At 57.7% G+C, this 19,365-nt stretch overlaps 1 protein-coding gene across 12 annotated transcripts in view; it reads left to right on the top strand.

Annotated features, from left to right (window-relative positions):
- Positions 1-19,208, top strand: part of ATP6V1C2 (ATPase H+ transporting V1 subunit C2) — a 52,863-nt gene extending 33,655 nt beyond the window's left edge. For 7 of the 12 annotated variants that reach the window (XM_027620613.1, XM_027620614.1, XM_027620617.1 and 4 more), the window contains 10 exons: positions 149-243; positions 4,722-4,813; positions 7,380-7,478; positions 8,065-8,133; positions 10,075-10,167; positions 10,280-10,373; positions 12,720-12,857; positions 13,775-13,872; positions 18,210-18,342; positions 18,636-19,208. In XM_027620613.1, coding sequence (XP_027476414.1) covers positions 149-243; positions 4,722-4,813; positions 7,380-7,478; positions 8,065-8,133; positions 10,075-10,167; positions 10,280-10,373; positions 12,720-12,857; positions 13,775-13,872; positions 18,210-18,342; positions 18,636-18,725 — 1,001 coding nt within the window. In that variant the 3' untranslated portion in view covers positions 18,726-19,208. Of the gene's footprint in view, positions 1-148; positions 244-4,721; positions 4,814-7,379; positions 7,479-8,064; positions 8,134-10,074; positions 10,168-10,279; positions 10,374-12,719; positions 13,336-13,774; positions 13,873-18,209; positions 18,343-18,635 lie in introns of those variants that run through there. The other 5 variants (XM_027620618.1, XM_027620620.1, XM_027620616.1 and 2 more) reach the window with 4 other exon arrangements.
- The last annotated feature ends 157 nt before the right edge of the window (positions 19,209-19,365 follow it).

The following is a 19,365-nucleotide window of genomic DNA, read 5'->3' on the forward strand; positions in this document are numbered from 1 at the left end:
GTGTGTGCTCTCCCAGGGCCCTGACTCTCTCCTCCCTTTTCTCTGATTGCTTCCTTGGTTTCAGTGGGGATGCTTGGCTCGGGGTTTGGCAGCCTTGGTCTCACGAGTTGGGGAGAGTCCCACTCACTTGTTGAAATGTTTCTTCTAGTTGACTTACCATCCTTTGTGACCCACTTTGAATGGGACATGGCGAAATACCCCGCGAAGCAGCCGCTGGTGAGCGTGGTGGACACGCTAGCGAAGGTGAGGAGGGCCTTCTCTCGGGGGATGGTTAAACTTCGGTGACCAGGGCGATCTGACCACCTGAGGGAGATCTACATGGCCTTGGGGCCCTGGCGGTGGTGCCAAGAGGGACCTTCTGGGAGGCCAGAGTCAGGAGGCCGGGTGGGGTCCTCGAGTGACCCTGGGTGGAGTCCCCTTCCCATCTGCTTCCTGCCAGCCCTGACCAGGCCCGGTGCCTTTCTGAGGTGTGGCCTTCCATGCCCTGGGCAAGGCCAGAGACTTTGGGGTTTCAAGGCGGGCATCTGCCCTCCCTCCATACCTCTTCTGGCCCTGTTGGCCGCCCAGCGGCGGCATCCACAGGACCCTCCCCTGACATGCCTGGCCCAGACCCTGGTGCCCCTTCCATGGGTTCCGTCCAGCTCGCTACTTTTTGAAAGGTGCTGAGGGAGCCGCTCAGCCCCATCCTGACCTACTAACAAGAGCCTCATACCCGCCCCCCCCACCACCACATCCCAGAGTGATTGTCTACTTGACAAGAACTATCTGCTTCCGTGGAGAGTCCGGCTTAGGAGCCCTAACTCCTGGGAGGTGTTTCTGGGAGGCATCACCAGGGGTCCTGCCCCTGCTTTGAGGAGCCTGTGACAATAGTGAGGCCGGTAAGGGGCACCTTGTGGCACGGTCGGTTGAGCCTCCGACTCTTGGTTTTGGTTCATGTCATGATCTCAGGTTGTGGGATTGAGCCCCACATCAGGCTCTGCGCTCAGTGGAGAGTCTGCTTGGGACTCTCTTTCTTTCTCTCTGCAACCCCCTCTAAAAATAAATGAATAAATCTTAAAAAAAAACAAAAACAGGCCAGTAAGTGCTGTACCCCACAATTCTACCATCTTGGTAAGTGATGGCCTCCAGCTTTCACTTTGTAAATAAAAGCACTGTAGCTCAAGTCTCTGGGGACCTTGGGTGTCTCGTGGCCTTGTTGACTCCCGTGTGTCTCACTGAGGGTGAGCTCTGATGGTTGGTGACTGCCTGTCCCCCTCCCTCTGCCATACACTGAGCCCCTCGTGGGCCATGTCTCCTCCTGGCCCGGGTGGCTGGGAGAGAGACTCAGCCAGGCCAGGAACAAAGCCTTCCTGTTGTCTCCTCAGACCACAGAGCCACCCAGGTGTGTCTGGGCGGGTCAGGTGCAGGAGATGGGCCACTGGGACCCATCCGAGTGCAGCCCTGTGCGCTCCCCACAGCAGGCTGGTGCCCGGCCCGTGTCTCTGGGAACTCGGGTGGGGCCAGAAGGTTCCGGAATCTGGGTGCGGCTCCTCGGGCACCACTTACGCCACAGAGGTCCCAGCCCCTCCTGGGACAATTGGGCAGTGATTCTGGAAAGCCCTCTGAGGAGGGGCTGCCCAGCGCACCTGTAACAGGTGTGGCTTCCGGGAGGTTCTGTGCGCCTCTGCCACCAACGTAGAGGCGCACCCTGCATTGCTGAGGCCAGGCTGAGCCAGGCAGGCGGTCAGGCCATGCTCTGAGTCCACTTGGGACTGTGCTCACTGGCGGGGCTGCCCCAGGGATGCTGGCTAGCGATGAGGACCCCGGGACACGTTGCGGGGGGGTCAACCGAGAGGGGAGCGCAGAGCAGTTGTAGAGGACAGAACTTGGCTTCTGTCGAGTCCAGGCACCCAGAGAGTGACTTCGGCAGGAAAGCAGGGAGGGGGAGGAGAGCAGTGGTGTTGATAGCACTCCCCGTGTGCCCAGAACCACGCAGGGCTCTCCTTCCGTGTCACCCCTGTGAGGAGGACCCCTTTCCTCTGACCTCAGATGAGGAAGCTGGCTGAGAGGTTAAGTGGCTTGCTCCGGGACCTGGGATGGGAATGCCGGTCTTGGGCTCTGTGTGTGTGTGTGTGTGTGAGAGAGAGAGAGAGACAAGGCTTCCCAAGGAAGCCCGGGGCCAGCTCCACTGCAGGGAACCAGCTCTTTGAGGCTCTGAGTATTGGCCCCCAGAGGTTGTCCTGCACCAGGACCCCATGTGTGATGCCCTCAGCCCTGGTTCAGGTCTGTTCCTCCAATGGGAGGTCCTTCACAGGGAGAGCCTTGGGGACACAAAAGTCGCTGTGTTGCTGGGCATTGAGTAGCACTTGCCGGATGTCCAAGCAGGTCTCCCAGCCTGGGAGGAGCCTTGTGCTGACGTGGTCAGGGCCAGGCCCCCAGACCCTCCCGACCACTGGGAACTGAGCCCACCCACGTCCCTTAAAGAAGAGGCTCAAGGGTGGGGAGGGTTTCGCCCCCTCCCAGCCCTGCATTGTGGCAGCATGACCTGTCACCTGGTCAGGGACCCAACCCACCTCGGTGTCAGTCTCCAGAGGCCTGGTCATGCTGTAGGTTCAAAAAAGCCCCCAGACCTCACGGGTGTGACACGGTGCAGGGTTTATTCTTCAGCACGCACACGAGCAGCCGAGGGTGGGGGTTCCACGCCGACCCCCTCGGGGCGCTGGCGGCTGGTGTTTCCACCACCGGAAACATCTCTGGGTTCTGCGGGTGGGTCCGGGAGGCTCTCGGGGCTTCTGCCAGCAAGCCCCACACCTCAGAGCCCGGCCGAACGCACGTCCTCAGCACTGCCTGTGTCGGCCACCCTCCCGGGGGTCACAGACACGGGTGGGTGGGGGGTACCCGGCCCCCTGGAGGAGCTCCGGCTGGGGCAGGTGGGCCTCGCCTTGCTGAACAGCCTGCTCTGCAGATTCTGGGAGCTCTCCGTAATTCCGTGGGCCTCAGCTCAGAGAGGGCCAGACCTGACACCGGCGCACAGGCAGGCTGAGTGCGAACTGGTTCCAGAGCCCTGGTTCCTCTCGCCATCCACTGGTTTCCAAACACCCCTCTGCAAGTTTTCATTGGCTTGTGGTGAAACCAGAAAAGGAAGGAAGATGGAGGATTTTTTTGTTTGATTTTTTCCTTTAAAAAATAATTATATATGTGTGTGTGTGTATAATGTTAATTTTAAAAATCAAGACTGTGGATTGTACTTGAGTTGGTTTCTTGGTTATGATCGCGTACTATTGTTATGTAAGATGGGTACATGCGGTCTCTGTGTCCTATTTTTTAAAATATTTTACTTTTTCATTTTTTGAAGTAATCTCTACACCAAACGTGGGTCTTGAACCCACGACCCTGAGATCAAGAGCCGCATGCCCCACCGACTGAGCCGGTGGGGTGTCCCCCTGTGTCCTCTTTCTGTAATTTCCCATGAAATCTGTCATCTTTTCAAAGGAAAAGATTATAAAAAATTGTAAAAAATATATATATATATAAATCTTATTTTAAAAATCAGACATATCAAGATAGGAGAATAAAAACATGAAAGGCTTCCCGTGACAAGACCCCTCCCTTTCCTCCCTGGCTAAAGGTGACCGACGTGTTAACTGTTGAAAGTGGATCCTCCCGTCTCTATACGAACGAAATCTGTGTATTTCAGGTCAGGATCGTCCGGTCCCTCAGGCTGCCTCCGTGTTGTCGTGTGCTGATGCTGGGGTATCCGTGTCAGCAGTGTTCGTTGGCGTGGAGTGGGGGTCCCACGGGGGCGACTTCGCGCCACCAGGGAGCTGGCCCCGGACGTGGGGCTCTGGGTTTGGGAGGAGGGGTGCGGCCCCTCAGGAGCTGCGGGGGTCGGCCCTGCGCCCCGCTGCGTGCGGGAGGCTCGCACGATCATCTGGAAGGCCACGCCGTGTCCCGTACCGTGGGGTACCCCCCTTTGTTGCACCAGTTCTGTACTGATGGGCTTCACTGCCCAAGTGTGAGCCCTGGGGGGCAGGGGCTGTGTTTTGAGGGCTTCCGGTGAGGTAGGCCGTGGCGGGCATTTGCCTTTCTCTGTTTCGAGCCCTTGGGGAGGACATTACCGCCCTGGCCACACAGATGGGGCCACTTAGGCCAGGCAGCCACAGAGCTAGGCCGTGGACCCGGGCTTGTCCTGTTTCCCCTCTTTCCACGACATGTCTGCCTGGGCCCGCTGCAGGCAGGGGTCTGGGACGCCCTCCCTGAAACTCGAGAACAGGGGATCTTCTTCGTGCCAGACCCATGACCTGCGTCCAAGCCGAAAGGAACCTTCCTGCCTACCTACCCCTTCCTGTGGGAAGGGGCTGTGGGGCCCAGCTGAGCCTGGGACCGGGCACTGGCGGGGTCGCGCCGCAGTGGTCCCCGCTAGAAGCCAGGATGGGGTCAGCTGGGCTGGCCTGGCAGTGTGAGAAGGGCTTGCGACCAGAAGATTCTCTCACTGAGTGATCCTGAAACAGCCGTGCCTGTCTCGGGCCGCGCGGTATCTGCAAAGTGGGGCTGTGAAGCTCTCCCCTGCTCCCTGCAGGGTACTGTAGGGCCACCCACTGGCATGTGTGCGAGAGCAGTGGGAGAAAACTGAGCATTTCTGACTGGTGGGCAGCTTTGATTATTACTTATTCCGAAGTGTGCCATGAACAGTTTAGGGCCATTTTGAAAAGTTTGGCCACCTCTTTTGCTTTTCCAAATAGCAACTGGCACAGATCGAGACTGACCTGAAATCCCGAACAGCCGCCTACAACACTCTGAAGACAAACCTGGAGAACCTGGAGAAGAAATCCATGTGAGTATCCGAGTTTCTGCACTGCCGGAGCCGGGCTGGGGCAGGGGCTGGGCTAGGGCAGGGGCCGGGCTGGGGCAGGAGTGTGCCTTTCAGATCACTGGGTGAACCAGGTCTGGGCCTGGGTTGAGAGAGAGACAGAGAGCCAGCCAGCCAACCAGGCAGATGCCGAGGCACTCCTGCCTCTTTGGGAGCTGCATGCTGGGAGGGGAGGCCTCGGTGCATATGACCGGGTGGAAAGGCCCAAGCAGGGGTGATGGCACCTCCCTGCCTGGACCCAGAGAGGGATACCATGCTGCCCCTCACCCCCTTCCCTCCCTCTCTCTCCCAACCTCCCCAGGTTACTGAGAACACCTGGGGTGGGTCCCAAGACCTTTCCCCCAGGGAGCTTTACAGAGGACCCTCTCTGCATAGTCAGGGGACGACCTGACTGGTAGAGCCCGGCCCTTTGTGAGGGCCCCCAGGGGCAGTGGGTGCTGCAACCCAGAGCAGAGCAACCGCAGGGACTCTGGTGCCTTCTTCAGTCAACTGAAGGACCTCCACGTGAGAGACAGGGAGCAGACCGTGTGGCCCACCAGCCACCAGTCACCAAGATGGTGGGAGGTGTCTGGAGGAAAGCAGAAACCCAGTGTCATGATGGCAACAACTGCCTTGTAAGGTAGTGAGTGCCTTGTTGTGGGAGGCATGTCAGGAAAGGGCAGTTGAGCTCCCGCCAGGGAGTCTGGAAGCTGCCCCTGAGTAGGACTGAGTTGGCATGGAGGATCCTCCCAGTCTCCCCAGATTCTGGCTCTGATTCTGTTGGCAGTTGTCTGAAGACCCTCCAAGGAAGGGCAGTGCCCAGGGGCCTTCAGAATCAGCTGTCCCTCTGAGTAGCTCACCCTCCCTCCCTTTTCCGCCTCTCCCTTCAGGTGGTCCCTGGGCCAGGCTTCTTTTCTTGTGAAAGAAGCAGATAGTACATAGAATTTAAAACCAAAAAGGGAGGGGCGCCTGGGTGGCTCAGTCGTTAAGCGTCTGCCTTTGGCTCAGGTCATGATCCCGGGGTCCTGGGATCGAGCCCCGTGTCGGGCTCCCTGCTCCGCAGGCAAGCCTGCTTCTCCCTCTCCCACTCCCTCTGCTTGTGTTCCCTCTCTCGCTGTGTCTCTCTCTGTCAAATAAATAAATAAAATCTTTAAAAAAACAAAAAAACAAAAACCAAAAAAGGAAAGATGCACTTCAACTAGAAATAGCCGTTATTGGTGGCGTGACTTGGCATCAGAACTAAATGGGCATCACCTGAGTTCCGCTGCATCCTTGGCTCTACGAAGGAATGAGATGGGCAAAGGGCGGGGCGCCGATGGCAGAGAGCGCCCTAAATGGTGACCTTGGCTTAGATCTGTTGTGGCATTAACCATTTACCTGCTGGGCCATCGACTTGTCACATCACCGACTTGTGGACTCCTTGAGAATCATTTGGGGCTTGAGCAGACATCTGGTCCGGCCTCGTCAGTCAGCTGATGAGGAAGCTCAGCGGCTGATTCACCGCAGTGCTGATCTATTGATCACTCCGCTGAGTGAAGGGGGTGGGGTGGGGTGGTGAAGCTGTTTCTGCCTCCTTCGCCTGTTATTCTTCTTCCGATAAACGTGTATTAAGCACCTACTACACTCTCAGGCTTTATGGCAGGCCCTAAAGGTAACAAAGCAGAAGACAATGTAATTTCTGCACTCGGGGAGCTCACAATGACTCGCTCAACAAGTATCTATGGAAAATCTGCTTTGTGCTAGGAGTTCAGGCATAAACCAGACAGAGCAGACCTGACAGCGGAACGGTAACGAGGTAGGGGGCACAGGCTCTGTGCCTTTGGAGAGGGTGCTAAGGGACTTGACAGTGAAGGCACAGGTGGGAGAGATGAGGCTGGAGGTGGCGTGTTGCCTAAGGCCTTGGCCTTGGGAGTGCTTGAGAGCCATTCGCCAGGAGTGTCATGTGCAAATACATTAGCTGATACCGTGGCCAGGGTGCCCAGGCTACAGACGGTCTGCGAGCTATCCCTTGGCCCGTTTGCTGCTACAATAGCCTTGAACCATGTGCTAAAAATACCATGACCTCTCTGGAGACCGCGTTCCACTGGGCATGAAGCAAGCGATTGCAGGTGCATGTCCCCTGGCGGCTGGACCTGGGAGGTGTGAAAAGTGAAACGGAGCTCTCTCTGGGCCCGTCTCCGCTCAGGACAGCTCGAGTGTTGACACTTGAGTAACTCAAGCTGCCTGCCACCCGCAGTTCCCCCCAGCAGTCCCAGGGGCAGCGCAGGTGACGGCGGTGTTGGATTCCGGTGCCCCTCGGGGGACTAGTGAGGGGCCCTCCGGCCCTGCTAGCCACAGCAGCTCCGGCCACCCAGAACTGGGGGGTCGGGGGCACACTCGGCCCAGGGATCCGCCACTCTGGGGGGACATACAAGCCGTCGTGTTTCCTGCCTGTCCTCCTGACCCAGGGCCTGTGTGTGGTGGGTGTGCGGGGCTCTACGCGTCCCAGATGCCAGGCCCCCGAGGCCTCCCTCTGCCTTTTGGCTGATCCCTCTGTCCCACACGGATGCAGGGGAAACCTCTTCACTCGGACGTTGAGTGATATCGTGAGCAAAGAAGACTTCGTGTTGGGTTCCGAGTATCTCATCACACTTCTGGTCATCGTCCCCAAGTAAGTGGCCCGGGAAAGCGGGTGGGGGGGGGGCTCAGCCTTTGTTGGTGATCATGGGAGGAAAGTGGCCCTGCCCAGCAGAGAGAGAGGGGGGCCCTCCATGGCCTGGAGCCCGGGGGCAGGAACAGGAGCAGTATGACAGTGTCTGTGGGGTAAAGCAGTGACAGAAGCTGCCATTTCTTGAGCAGCTGCCGTGTGCCACCAGCCTTGGACAGGGAGCTCGTTTCGCTCACAGCAAACCGGGGGTATGGCTGTTAATCCCTTGTCCAGAGGCAGAGAACTCAGTTGGCTTCTCCAAGGCCACGCAGGGTCAGGGCTAGAAAGCCCCAACACACATCTCTGGCTGAACACTTCACGTGGGCCCTCTGCGACGTGCGGGGCCCTTGTGGGGAGGCTGGGTCCAGGACCGGGCTGGGGAGGGAGGCGGTGTCCAGTGCCCATGGCAGGGCCTTGGGGTGTTTGGGGCTCTCTGGCCCAGTCCTGCTCATCTCAGTCCCTCGGGAAAAGGGGTGTACGGTGTCCTAAACACTCGGAACACCCCCCAGCCATTCTTCGGAAATCACTGAATGCTTCTGTATTCTTGCAGACCAAGCTACGCACAATGGCAAAAAACCTACGAGTCCCTCTCGGACATGGTGGTCCCTCGGTCGACTAAGTAAGACCCCAGCTTGGCACCCAGGCACCAAACATGCTCTGAGGACGCAGGGACCCTCAGCCCTCCCCACTTAGCGCTCACCAGAGTCCCTCAGCCTGGAGTTCCTTTGCAGCCACACCCCCAGCCATGTGCCAGACTCCCTCTATCTTTTAGACTGCGGCTTCGCTTCCCCCTCTTCCAGGAAGCCCCCTCTGGCTGCATGCCTGCAGAGATCCCCCTCACCACGCTCTGCTCTGCTTTCTCAGCTCAGGTCGATGCTTCCCTGAGGGTCAAGCAGGGGCCTGACTCTGATCTCTGATGGCCACAGAGCATGAGCAGCTGGGGGGCAGGGTGGGGAGCAGAGTTAGTCTCAGCATCTGGCCTACTGGGGTCAGAGCAGGAGTGGCCAGGGAGGGCTGGGAAAGTGGCAGGAAAAGAGATACAGGAATATAGTCAAACCACGAGGACCTTGCACGTGGGGACACCAGCACGTCGGGGCTACACACTGCGGCAGGGGTGGGTCTCATGGTTCGGTGTGGAGCAAGAAAAGCCAACGGCTGAAAAGTACACCCGGCGTGAAGCCATTTACCTGAGGTCGAGAAATGGATCGAACTAAACCCTACGTGATCTGGGCTTGTGCAGGCGCACGTGAGAGTCGAAGGGCTGTTTGGGGGATCAGGGCAGGGAGCGACACGCAGCCAGGGATGGGCACGGGGCTTCTGCGGCGTGCGAATGGCTTTAGGTCTTAAGTGGGGCGGCCAATGCATAGTATTTGTTATTCTCTATACCTTCTCGTATAGAGAAGGTATAGAGGGTATGTCTGGAATAGTTTGTAATTTAAAAAGATTGGGCGGTGAGTCTGGGCCAGCTTCGCCGGTCGTCTCCTTCTCGGCACACAGCGCATAGGGTGAGGGCAGCCTTGCCCACGCCGCGCTCGGCTCCGAGGCCCCCCTCCGGCCAGGGAGGCTCTCCCAGGGTCACAGCTCATAGGAGATGGCAATCAGGAGCTACACTGAGGGGTGCAGGGAACTGGACAGCCATAGCCTGGGGTCACGAGGGGAGGCCAGAGGAAGAAGCCAGGGGCGTCTGCTGAGAGAGGGGGAAGGCAGACAGATGGGCAGAGGGGCGGGTCCTCCAAGCCCGACAGCCTGGCAGAGGCCACCAATGCTCTGCCACACTGGCTTTCTGTGGCCACGTGCTGGGGGACCCCTCCACAGAGGCCACCTCAGTTGACTGGGGCGGGGGGGAGGGGCTCTGAGTGACAGGAAAGGGGGCCTGGCCAGCATGCCCGTGAGACCTGCCCGGGCTTGGCGAAGGGCCTGCCTTAGGTCTTCTGGCCAAAAAGGCTGACTCAAAGACGCGGACCACTGGCTCCCGTGACCCCTGTGTTGGGACAGTGCCCCCTGAGGCCCTGTGCTGCGGCGTGCCTCGGAGGCTGGCTGATTGGAGCATGGGGACATTGAACATGAGGTGGACATGGTGGGATGGTTTTCACCGACTGGAGTCTGCCCTGCTCTGTTCTGAGCGCAGCGCATCAGAGCCCGGGCACCCCCGCCCCCTACACACACACACACACAGGTGACTGAGACGGGAGTAGCTCGATCGCTCGGGCATCTCTCAAACTGGAGCCAAACTGGGGGTCTCTGCACCTTGAGGGCCTGCGTTTAGATCACCCAGAGGCCCCCGAGGCCTCGGCCTGGAGGGGGAGTGGAAGGAGCAATAGCAGGTGGTAGAGAGCACCCAGCCCGGAGTCAGGAAGTCATAAGGGGCGCCTGGTTCCCTGCCCTCGGGTGCTGGTGGCGGCGGAGGGGGGGGGCTGCCCACGGGCCACTGGGCTGATGGGGACGGAGCTGCCCCTCTGCGGGGACCCACCTCCCCAGGGAGATGGAACAGGCCTCTCTGGCCCAGCTCTGACCTCGGGTGTGGTGAGGCTCCCAGTGAACAGATGCTTCTCTCCACCAGACTGATTGCCGAGGACAACGAGGGCGGCCTCTTCACGGTGACCCTGTTTCGAAAAGTGATCGAGGATTTCAAAACCAAAGCCAGAGAGAACAAGTAAGGGCTGGCCTTGGTAGGCTCCTCCGGGTTTGGGCTGTCTCCGCTGGAGGTTGGTCTCTGCTCCGTCTGGAAGCTTCCTGGTGAAAGCCTCTCATTTGCTTGTTTTAAGGTTTACTGTCCGTGAATTTTACTATGATGAGAAAGAAATTAAAAGGGAAAGGGAAGAGATGAGCAGGTTGCTGTCTGATAAGAAGCAACAGTATGTGAGTAGACAACACAGGCGGGCGGGCTTCATGCAAGAGCACCCCCCTCCCTTGGGGGCCATGTGGCCCGGGGACGTGTGTTCCCCTGGGGCTGCCAGAGTGGGGCTGGGCAAGGGAGAGGGGCACCCAGGTGCACCTTCCCCAGGAGAGCTCCCGAGTCCTGGCAGCGCCCCTCCAGGAGGGGACTCCAAGCCCTACTGTGCCGCTGAGAAACTGAGGCTCTGGGAGGTCAGGGAGCATTTCCCCCAGGAAGAGAAGACTGGGGCAGGGCAGGCAGGGGTCCCTGTGCCGAGCGTGGGCAGGCCTGTCCCCTCGGTCACCTTGCTGGCCTCAGCAGTGTGGTTCCCCAGGCGCGATGGGACAGCTTCTGTCATCAGCACCTGTCTTTATTCCCCCATGCTTTTCGCAAAGTGTGGGTGCTTATCCTTGAGATTTCTGACAACAGCCACTCAGAAACCTCCCGCGTGCACGGGCAGCTGAGCTCACAAGGGAGCAAACCAGGCTTTGAGTTTGGGCATGTGAACAGGGTAGCCCTGGGAGAGTCACTCTGCTCTGTGGGATGGGCCCCTTCCTGCAACGGAGAAGCCTAAGCCAGGTGGCTCCAGGGGCCCCCCTGGTGGAATGTCTTCAGGGCCCCTCTGCCCCCCATCCCCACTGGGAAGGGTTCTCAGAAACTTCCAGTTCAGACTCTAGCGTAGAGAGGAAGGGAAGAATGAATAGAATGTACTTCAGGCCTTTTGGAGGAAAGCCGGTGTGTAAACATGAAGCTGTAAGTATGTGCTTAGGTGAAGAGCAAGCTGGTGGAATGGGCACGTCCGGCTCGACCTCTCTGGTCAGGGACTGCAGACAAGCCTCCCCCCCTCAGAAGTGAGCAGCAGCATGGGGTTCCACAAAACGGGGTTCTCAAAGCCCCAGTGGACGGGCCCATCCCCTCTGAGGACGAGACAGGAGCTCATCATGTAATAGTGCCTGTGGGGGGGGGGGGGGTTTAACCCTGCCCCCAAGCATAAACTGTGTGTGTGTGTGTGTGTGTGTGTGTGTGTGTGTGTGTGTGTGTGGACGTGAGTGTGTGCATGCCAAGTGGACACACCCGTTTCTGATCCTCAGTCTGCCAGGCTTTGGGTTGAGGGCTCTTCCTGACAGAAAGGGCTCAGGCGGCACTGGGCCCTGAGGCCTCAGACCCCGCACACCCAGGCAGGGAAGGTGTTCAGCAACAAGAGCCGTAAAACCCAAAGGGTTTTTCTCCTTGGCCTTAGCTCACCCCAAACCTTCATCAATCAGGAACGCTCAGTGGTCTCTCTCTAGCCTCGTCCCTGCTGGCTTCGGTCCTGGCCCCGGGCCCCCTACCCAGTGTCTCTGGATGGGGGGGCTAGACAGTGGCAGCTTTGACAAATGTCCGGGCGGGAAGCCCTGGCTGCAGGACAGGTGGTCAGGTCGTGTCTTTGGCACTGGCCTTGGCGCTGGTACAGACCCCCTGAGGATCCAGGTGACACACAAGAGCTGGACAGCTGCCGCCTGGGGCTCAGGTTGCCACCTGCCACTTCCTTACGAGGTGTAGGCTTCTGCACCCCAGCGCTGCCCCGGGAGCCCTTCCAGGGTCTCTGTGGAGGGGAAGTGCAGCTCCAGAGGAGACACGAACTGGGAACCATTTAGCTCCTTGCGAAGCTCAGGCCGTGTGCCACTGAGCGGGGGGCAGCCACCGGGCGGGGGGGCAGCCGGGGGCAGCCCTGCCCTGGCTTCTGAGGCACCTCTTTCCCCTTTAGCTTGTGGGGCGGTGGCTGTGACCAGCATCCTGCACCGTCTTTGGTCCTCGTCTCCCCGAGGGGACAGGCTAGGTCCTGGGGTGTCGGCTCCCTTGGAGAGCACAGGGTGGGATTTTCCTGTGCTTTCTCCCCGTCTGCAGAAGAGGAGGATAAAGGGTGGTAGGTCCTACCAGCGTGCCTGGCTCATTCTCTGTACGTAGCTTCCATGGGTGCCGCGGGGCTCCCGTGGCCGGACGGAGTGGAGCCGCACCCCGCGGGGAGAGCTGTTTCCGCGAACAGCTGCCTCCTGGGGACGGTCCCTGTCCCGTCTGCCCGTGCAGGGGAGGTGCGGACCGAGGCCAGGCAGGGGGAGGGATGCGGGAGCTGACCCCGCTGTCGGCGGCCGGCCCTGTCGCTGCAGTTAGGGGACCCGGACACCTGAACCACCCCCCCCATCCCATCTCCAGTGCAGGCAGCACGTGAGTCCGGAGGGCGGGCCGGCATTCCCAGCTCGCCTTCACGCGCTTTTCCGGCGATGCGAGTTATTTCTGTTTTTGTGATGCCTGTTTGCTGAGAGATTAATAAATCATTTCTGTGCCTTTAGCAAACTTCCTGTGTTGCTCTTAAAAAGGGATCATCCACCTTCCCGGACCACAAGGTTAAGGTAACCCCGCTAGGTAACCCCGCTAGGCCCGCTGCGGGGCAGACGGACAGAGAGAGAGAGAGTGAGGGCGAGGGAGAGGTAAGCAGCACCCCGCAGCCCTGGGGCTCCCCCGCTCGCATGTCCTCGCCAGCGCAGGCATCCTCTGAGAAAACAGCGCCTTGCGTTTTCTGGTACGCAGTGTGGCTTTCGAGGGCTTAAATCAAGGAGCCAGAATCCTGCCTCCCTCCTCACCTGGAGGGCGTCTTTGGAGCTGCACCCCTGCGCCCCGGCAGTGGATGGTGCTTGTTGGCCAGGGTGCCTCTGCCCTGCGTGGGGGTGGCTGCAGCTGGTGACGGGGGCAGGCCCTGCTGGGTGGTGGCAGTCGGGCAGCTCGGCTCTCCCCCACCCCCCTCCCCCTGGGCTGCCCTGGCTGGACCCACCCCTGACCCTTGCGGGCAGTTGGAGGTGTCGGTGGGAGCTCAGAGCCCTTGCTGTAGGACTCCCGGACCCCCCGAGGACCGGCCACACCAGCATTCGTGACAGCTGCTGCGGCCCCGAGGGGTTGTGGCCTTGTGAGGTGGGCTCGGCGGAGCCCCCTGGAAGCGGCAGCTGGGGGAATGATGCTAGAACGGCGGGGGCGGGGGGGGGGGGCGGCGATGCGTTCCTCAAAGTTGGGCTCCCTGGCAGCACGGTGTCAGAGGGAAGCCTGTCCGCTGTCTGCCCACGGCCCTGAGGTCAGGGGCTGCCGAGCCGCCGCCCCCCCCGCCCCCTGCAGCCTGGGCTCTGGTGGCCCCGCGCATGTGCCAGGTGGCTGGCCCGCTGAGCTTGCCGGGCCCCAGGCGCCCTGGAGGACGTGGGCCTGGGCCTCGCCTGGGCCTGGGCCAACCGACTCGCTGCTTCCGCTGGCCGCAGGCCATGTCTCCGCGCAAGGCTTGCTCTGTCAAAAGCCGTGTCGTCCTTGGCCTGGTGTCAGGCGGGGCTGCCAGCAGGCATCACCCGCTCTCCTGTCTCCGTAGGGCCCGCTGCTGCGCTGGCTCAAGGTGAACTTCAGCGAAGCCTTCATTGCCTGGATCCACATCAAGGCGCTGAGGGTGTTTGTGGAGTCCGTGCTCAGGTGCGTGGCGGCCGTGCCCAGCCCGCGCTGCCCTGCTTGGGGGCGGGGAGCAGTCAGCTCTGGGGACCCCCCCGGGACCGCCGCCTGCCCCGTCCAGCCCCCTCCTCTGGGCCCAGGCCCTCCTGCCCTGTCCCCGTGCTGCTCCTGGCTCTTGGCGACATGCTTAGGATTTCCGGAGTCCCCCAAGCCTTCGCTCAGCCTGGCGGGCCTGCGGTCCTGTGCTCTGCATCCGTTTCCTGCCGGACCTGGGGTAGGGGTCCTGCCCTCTCCAGCAGGTTCTGCTGTGCGACTCCTGGAAGAAATACCAGCACTGTCCTTGACCGCTGAGGCCTAAGGCAACACAAACACTAAAACCTAAACCAGAGAGCGAACTAATGACAGAGGTTTTGCCTTGTTTTTTAACAAAAGTGAAAGGGGTTTGCTGTGGAGAATTAGGAAACTGTAAATAAGCACCAACAGTGAGTAAAAATCATCTGTACTTTTTAACACCGGGAGAGAGCGCTGCTGGCTAACACGTGGGCGTGAACCCCTCCAGGAGTTTTTGTTCCTTTGTGTTTTGCTTTTTTTTCTAGTTTACAGATATGCCTATTTTTTACTAAATTTTTACGAAAATGGAATTATACAGGAAATATTTTTTGAAGCCTGCTTTTCTGTTTTGAAGATGCCCCGTGTCATGAGCTCTGGGGGCAGATCTTGGTAGCACCGCACACGGCTGGCTGGACACACTTTTTCCGGAAGCTTCCACCCCTGCTTCTTGGCCTGCTCTGGCCCGCAGGCTCCGGTGCTTCCCTGGCCCTCCGAGCCTCCGGAGTGCTCTCCCCGGCCCCTTCCCCTGTCTGCACAGCGGCCCCCCCCCCTGGAGGCCCGTTCCTGCTTTCCTTTCTCTGCCTGTGCTTCTTGCATCTCCCAAGTCCTGCCGCTCGCCAGACACATCTGGCTCCTCTTCCCTCCCAACCTGGCCTCACGTCCTTCCTGACCCCAGGCCCCAAACCTCGGGGCTCGGACGCTCTGCTCCCTCATCCCCGCTTGCCTCCCCCACTCCCTGCGCCCCCACAGCGCCCTGGACGGGCCATCCATCCCGCCTCCGCTTTCTCTCTCGCCTCCGTCTCCCGCCTTGCTGGCCCAGCTGTTGCCAACAGGCTCTCATCCTCCACATGGCTGCCAGTGTGGTTTTGTTCACACAAACTGGTGGCTGCCAGGTGCGGTTTTGTCCAAACACAATATGGTGGCTGCCAGGTGTGGTTTTGTCCAGACACAGATCAGATCTCACCGTGGCTCCTCACCCTCCCCCACCCGTCTCAGAGGCCTGGAATGGCATGGAGTGTGGCCCTGTGCTGCAGGGTGTACTCACGCTACCCTGGAGGGTTCCAGCTGTGCGTAGTGTCGACGGGTCCCAGACTGACCTGCTTGCCTCAAAAATCAGTGGTTCTCGGGCCCAATAGTGTGGATGCCCATTTGCTCGAGAGAGGTAGAGATAGATGTCCTTGATATCTTAAGCTGGATAAAACTGTTTCCCCTAAAAGTGTATGTAGAAATAATTCTTTGTTTTTTTAAAAGATTTTATTTATTTATTTGATGGACGGCACAAGCAGGGGGGAGGTGGCAGTCAGAGGGGGAGAGAGCAGGGAGCCTGACATGGGGCTCAATCCCAGCATCCTAGGATCAGGCCCCGAATCAAAGGCAGACACTTAACTGAGCCACCCAGGCGCCCCTGTAGAAGTAATTCTTTACAAGACTATGAATGTAGGACTTTTTCTTACTGTATCTGTATTTTTCCTGAATACAGTTGTAATATACGAACACTGTTTAAAAAAAAAACTAAAAAACTAAAGTTCAGAAATACGTACTGTGGAGGAAGTTCCTCACAGTCCCCCTGCCCACAGATAATCACAGTTAATGGTTTCGAGACTCTTCTTGCCCCATTTATCCTTAATGTTCTGCAGCTTGCTTTTTTCATCTGCTTTCAATTCTTACCAGTGTGTGTGGAGCTACCTGATCCTTTTTAATGGCTTTTCCATATTCTATTGTATGGAGAGATCATAGTCCAAGAGAACAGGTTAACCAGCAAGTTTGTTAGTGCAAACAGACGAAGTTCACCTGCTTGCCTGTTCCTTTGACCCCCGGTTGGCACTTGGTGCTGCCTTCCTCCTTGCCAAGCTGATTTGTTCTTCCCGCCTATGTGGGGGCTATGGCCGACTTGCTCGCTACCTCTGCCACTCAGCCCAGAGCTGGACAAAGAGTGGATGCTAAATGTTGGTGGACTCAATAAAACCAAAGTGAAGTGGACCCCACCCTCAGCTGAGGAAGTGCTAGTTCACCTTCTGGGTGAAGGGAACCAGGGGCTTCAGTCATCTGGGATGAGAGCGGAGCTGGCCAGGTAGCTAGCTGGTTTGTCGGGCTCCAGGGAGAGATGTTAGTGGGGAACAGACATTAGGGAGTCCTAATGGTGGCTCTGCGGGTGCATTCATTTAGAGAGAGTCGTATAGAGGGAATGTACTGAAGGGGCGCCTTGGGGGACCTCCAACATAAGAGGGGTGGAGGCAGAAAAGCCCATGAGGAAATCCGAGGCAGGAGGAGGGAGTGGCTGACGAGTCAAGGAGTGGAAGCCTAAGGATTTATGTGTCCCTGCAAATGGGCCATGAGGTCATTGGTGGGACAAGCCTGAGTATGATGGCCGAAGGATGATTGGGTGACACAGGACACTGGATACTCTCTCAGGTTTGGAATGAGAGCCTTAGGGAGGAGCCAAGGAAGTTTATTTTAGGCAGGGCACAATGGTGATACGTTAAAGGAAGGGGGCAGTAGTTGAGAAAGCCTGACGCCACTTGGAGCCCGGGGGGTGGGGGTGGGGTGGCTACAGTGGTCTCGGTATGGGGGCTGCAGGTGAGGGCTCTCCACCAGGTGACCTCAGCGATCAGGGAGGAGGAGGGTCCTCTACTGAGCGATCCAAGAGGGAGCGCCATGGGGGGCAGCCTTGAGAATGAGAACAGACTCAGCCGTTCCTGGAAGGCATGTTCTGAGCACAACAGAGAAGGCATTCCTTTAAATTGATCCAGAGTGGGGGTTCGCAGGCAAAGCACTGGAAGGGTCTGGGAAGAATGTGAAAAGCCCTGAATTCCAGAGTGGGCTAAGAGGCCAAGGGCCTGGAGCCTTGATGAGGGGGGTGAGGAGCATTCAGCCAGCATTTAACGAAGCATTGAAGGAGGGCCTGTGGCTCTCCAGGATCAGGGACAGAACGGACCCATGTCTCTGGCCTGAAGCAGCTCCCAGGCTGGGAAAGGCAGGAGAGCTCTCAACACAGGGATCCTCGTGAGGGAGGGTAAACCGTCTCCCAGAGCAGCTGGGCAAGGACTGCGGTGGAATGACCGAGTCGGAGGACAAGGCAGGGATGGCAGGGATGGCAGTGATGGCCCGGGAGCTGGAATGCCCGCCCTTAGTGTCCAGGTCCCCCGCACTGTGGCCCGTAGATGGAGGGAATGGTCTGGGTGAAGTCGAGGATGTGGAAAGCACTGGGAGGTGGGGTAGGGATTCCGGAGGGAAGCTGCTCGTTCAGGTAAAGATGGCGACAGCCCCTCTGCCCATCTTCCCCAGGAAATACCAGAGCTTTGATGGCAAGGGGAACAAAGGATAGACAAGCCATCGGCTGGCCATCTCCCCCCCGCCCCCCCAACCGTGAGCTAGCCCACGTGCTGCCATCCCTGTCAGCACCAGCCAGCTTCTCTGGCACTTGCCTCTTGGAAAGACTATTTTGGTGGGGCTCTGAAATCGGGGTTCTGCTCGCCCAGAGTCCTCCAGAGGCACAGCACTAAGCAGGTCGTAGGCTTGATTTATAGTGAAAGCAGTACACACGTGGTTACAAGCAGCCTCCTTCACAGGTCCTTCTCCTGCAGATGCAACAGGCCTTGGTATTTTAGCAGACACTGCGCCATTAACGGCCAGAAATGGGTGTTAACATTGAAGCGGCAGTCAGAGGGAGGGAAAAATCCAACAGCCCATCAGTTTTCCTCAAAATATTACCTGACAGAATGCACCCCAGTTTCACTGGCTACAACAATTCATAGAATTTTTGTTTTCTTGAGATGCAAAGTTCACTGTTGCAGTGTTTTCACATGACCAATGTTAACGTGTTCTACTAGAGATGTTCCTATCCAGAAAAATCCAATTAGTCTAACCTCTGACCCTAGACATTCCGTTCAACTGAGTTTCATTTTCTTAAGCTATGTTGACCGAGGCCTTTTTCTTACTAGAACTTCTCTGTTTCTTGTCAGGGTTATTTTACCCACATCTGCATCGTAAGTAATGTTTTGTTCATTCGCACGTTTTGTCTGTCTGGGAAGGTACGGACTACCGGTGAATTTCCAGGCGGTGCTCCTCCAGCCTCATAAGAAGTCATCCACCAAACGTTTAAGGGAGGTTCTGAACTCCGTCTTCAGACATCTGGATCAAGTAGCAGCTGCAAGTATACTGGATGTAGGTAGAGAATCCAGACAGAAATAGCTGGGTCTCTGCACGGCCGTCAGCCTCTCCACGTGGGAGGCACTTTCCGAAAATGGAAATTGCCAGATTGTTAAGAAGATCTACGTTTCACAAATGTGCAAGCCTAACAGGGAAGAGGCCGCGTGTGTGTGTGTCTGTGTGGTGGGGGTGCACTGTGCAGGGCAGAAAATGCAGTCAGAGCCTAGAGAGCCTCTTCGAAAATTATAAAGATGGCAGCAAACTGGTTTCTGCATTTAGAGCGCCCATACGACGTCTTCTTTTTGCAGGCATCTGTGGAGATCCCTGGCCTGCAGCTCAACAACCAAGACTATTTTCCTTATGTCTACTTCCACATCGACCTCAGTCTTCTCGACTAGGGAGATGAAATGGCACCACTGTGCTCTCCTGGTCACGCAGACTCCTACAGACACCTCTTTCCCTTAGCCAGAGAACCCTACAGAATTTAGATTTTGAGAGAAATTGCTCACAAAAGTTAGGTACAGTTGTATTTATTTTTTTTAAGTTACAATAAAGAAATGCTCAATCCTCTGAATTGTCTCTTGTATTCTAACATAATTCAAACTGCACTTTACATAAACAGGGCCCACCTGGGAGTCGGTAACCTGCTGCCGTATTTCGGGTCTTAACGGCCATCTCGTGAGGGCGGAGGAAGCACGTTAAATCCTGAGCTAACAGTATAATCAGCCGTATTTCCTAAAGGTCACTGGGGATGGCCCAAAGACAAAATCCGGGGGGCATGAAAGGCAGTTCTCAACTGACTGCCCATTGCTTTTCACCCTTTCTCTGAACTCACTGTACAGGTCACATCTCGCAGCTGGAACTTGGCCTCGCAGGACGCATGTGAGATCTGTGTTGTGGCAAGCCTCCAGATGGTGTCCTCTGGATCACAGGTTTATAGGGAGGGAAGACATCAGGGTCATCCCTTCATTATATTAATTTACTGGCTAAACATAGGATTCTGATTTTTATGATGTGGACACTAATTTCATACATTTA

Source organism: Zalophus californianus, chromosome 8, assembly GCF_009762305.2.
Source record: "Zalophus californianus isolate mZalCal1 chromosome 8, mZalCal1.pri.v2, whole genome shotgun sequence".
NCBI classification, from domain to species: Eukaryota; Metazoa; Chordata; class Mammalia; order Carnivora; family Otariidae; genus Zalophus; species Zalophus californianus.